The sequence below is a fragment of the Corvus brachyrhynchos genome, unplaced genomic scaffold (assembly GCF_000691975.1).
Source record: "Corvus brachyrhynchos isolate BGI_N302 unplaced genomic scaffold, ASM69197v1 scaffold223, whole genome shotgun sequence".
Lineage (NCBI taxonomy): Eukaryota > Metazoa > Chordata > Aves > Passeriformes > Corvidae > Corvus > Corvus brachyrhynchos.
Genome location: NW_008237174.1, coordinates 2,998,017 through 2,999,433, shown reverse-complemented (window position 1 = coordinate 2,999,433; position 1,417 = coordinate 2,998,017). Strand labels below are relative to the sequence as shown.

Sequence of the window (1,417 nt, the reverse complement as noted above, 5' to 3'; positions counted from 1 at the left end):
GCCATCTTGCTCCTCACGCCCTGGTCGCCATGGCGACGGTGGGCCCCGCGCCTCTTCAGGCCTGAGTGAGGCGTCACTTTGCAAAGGATGTGGGTGCGACTGACACTGGCGGCCCTTCCAGCCCCCAAGATGAATAATTCCTGTACACACAGAGCGGTAAATAGCTGTCTACACAGAGAGAAGTTTCCCGAGATGAAGCTGAGAGCATCACCTGTAAAAAAACCCCAAAAAACTCCCAAAACCATGCAGCAGAATGGAGGAGTTTATTGTTTCATACAGAAGCATAAATTGTAAAAAAGAGACTAATTTAAAGCCTGAAGTGCTGCATGTAGCTGCAGTGTCATTTAGTGGCTGAAGCACACTCCAGGTACATTTGCTGGCAGTCAGGTATTCACTCAAACACCCTTACAAGAAACGGTAAAAAAGAGACTCATCAAAACCATAAAATGCTGCACATGACCATGGTATCACGAAGCAGCTGAAGGCAGCCCAGGAGCATTCACTGGCAGACAGCTGCTCACCCAAATACCTGGGCAGCAGCGCTGACGAAGCTGAGCGAGGCACTCAATGCTCATGGTCAGGTACGTGGTAGCCAAGGTGGCTCCCAAAAGGGAACTGGGCAAAGAAGGCTCTGGCCATGTCATTGATCCTGTTGTAGGCTCCCAAGGTCCGGAAATATTCCACATATGACCAGAAATCACTGGATGAGAAGGGCCAGTACGGCAAGGCTGCAGCTTCCTGGTAGAGATCTAAAAAACCCAACCAAAATAAAATATTGCAGATTACTATAACATGAAGTGCTTTTGTTGAACTGTTGGGCCTGGAGCCACCATGGTTTGGGGTTGTGAGTTCCCTTTGGGGGCTGCTGTGCTCTTCTGGCAGGAGAGAGGCAAGGAAAGCCATTGACCCCTCTCTCCATGACCCACTCTGCAGAAAACGGAGCCAGTATTCCTTGTTCCAGATGCATCAGGAGTGACAGAGTGGGACAAGATGAGGAGCAGAAATGAAGGGACACATCCACATTTATGCCAATTAAAGAATTCCTCAGGCTGGCTTAATTTCTAGAAGGCTGCTGGTTATTTAAAAGCAAGGAGCGATTGCAATTGAAAGCCATTTTTCCTCATTCCACATAATTTGCTTTGCCCAATATAAACATAGAAGGAATAAGGCACCACCCTCTATGCCATGCCCCTGTAGCTGACTGCACTGCCCACAGAACTTCCAGGGACTGGGACCATCCTTCCCTGATATTGCCTGGAACTGCAGAGTTGTGCCTCTTGTGAGGGGACTGTAGGAAATGAGGTAAGGGGATGGAGAGGAAAGGCTTTGCCACCTGGGAGACAGCTGCTGCATTTGGGCCTGGTCTAGCAATATCAGAATTTGATATAATCATCGAAACAAGATTTGAAATTCAGCA

At 48.6% G+C, this 1,417-nt stretch overlaps 2 protein-coding genes across 2 annotated transcripts in view; both read right to left on the bottom strand.

The window, feature by feature from the left end:
* COPS9 (COP9 signalosome subunit 9) overlaps positions 1–373 on the bottom strand; it is a 2,927-nt gene extending 2,554 nt beyond the window's left edge. The window contains exon 1 of the mRNA XM_017728725.1: positions 361–373. Coding sequence (XP_017584214.1) covers positions 361–373 — 13 coding nt within the window. The remainder of the gene's footprint in view (positions 1–360) is intronic.
* Positions 245–1,417, bottom strand: part of OTOS (otospiralin) — a 6,403-nt gene continuing 5,230 nt past the window's right edge. Inside the window, exon 5 of the mRNA XM_008629549.2 lies at positions 245–749. Within this exon, the coding sequence (XP_008627771.1) occupies positions 565–749 (185 nt within the window). The 3' untranslated portion in view covers positions 245–564. The remainder of the gene's footprint in view (positions 750–1,417) is intronic.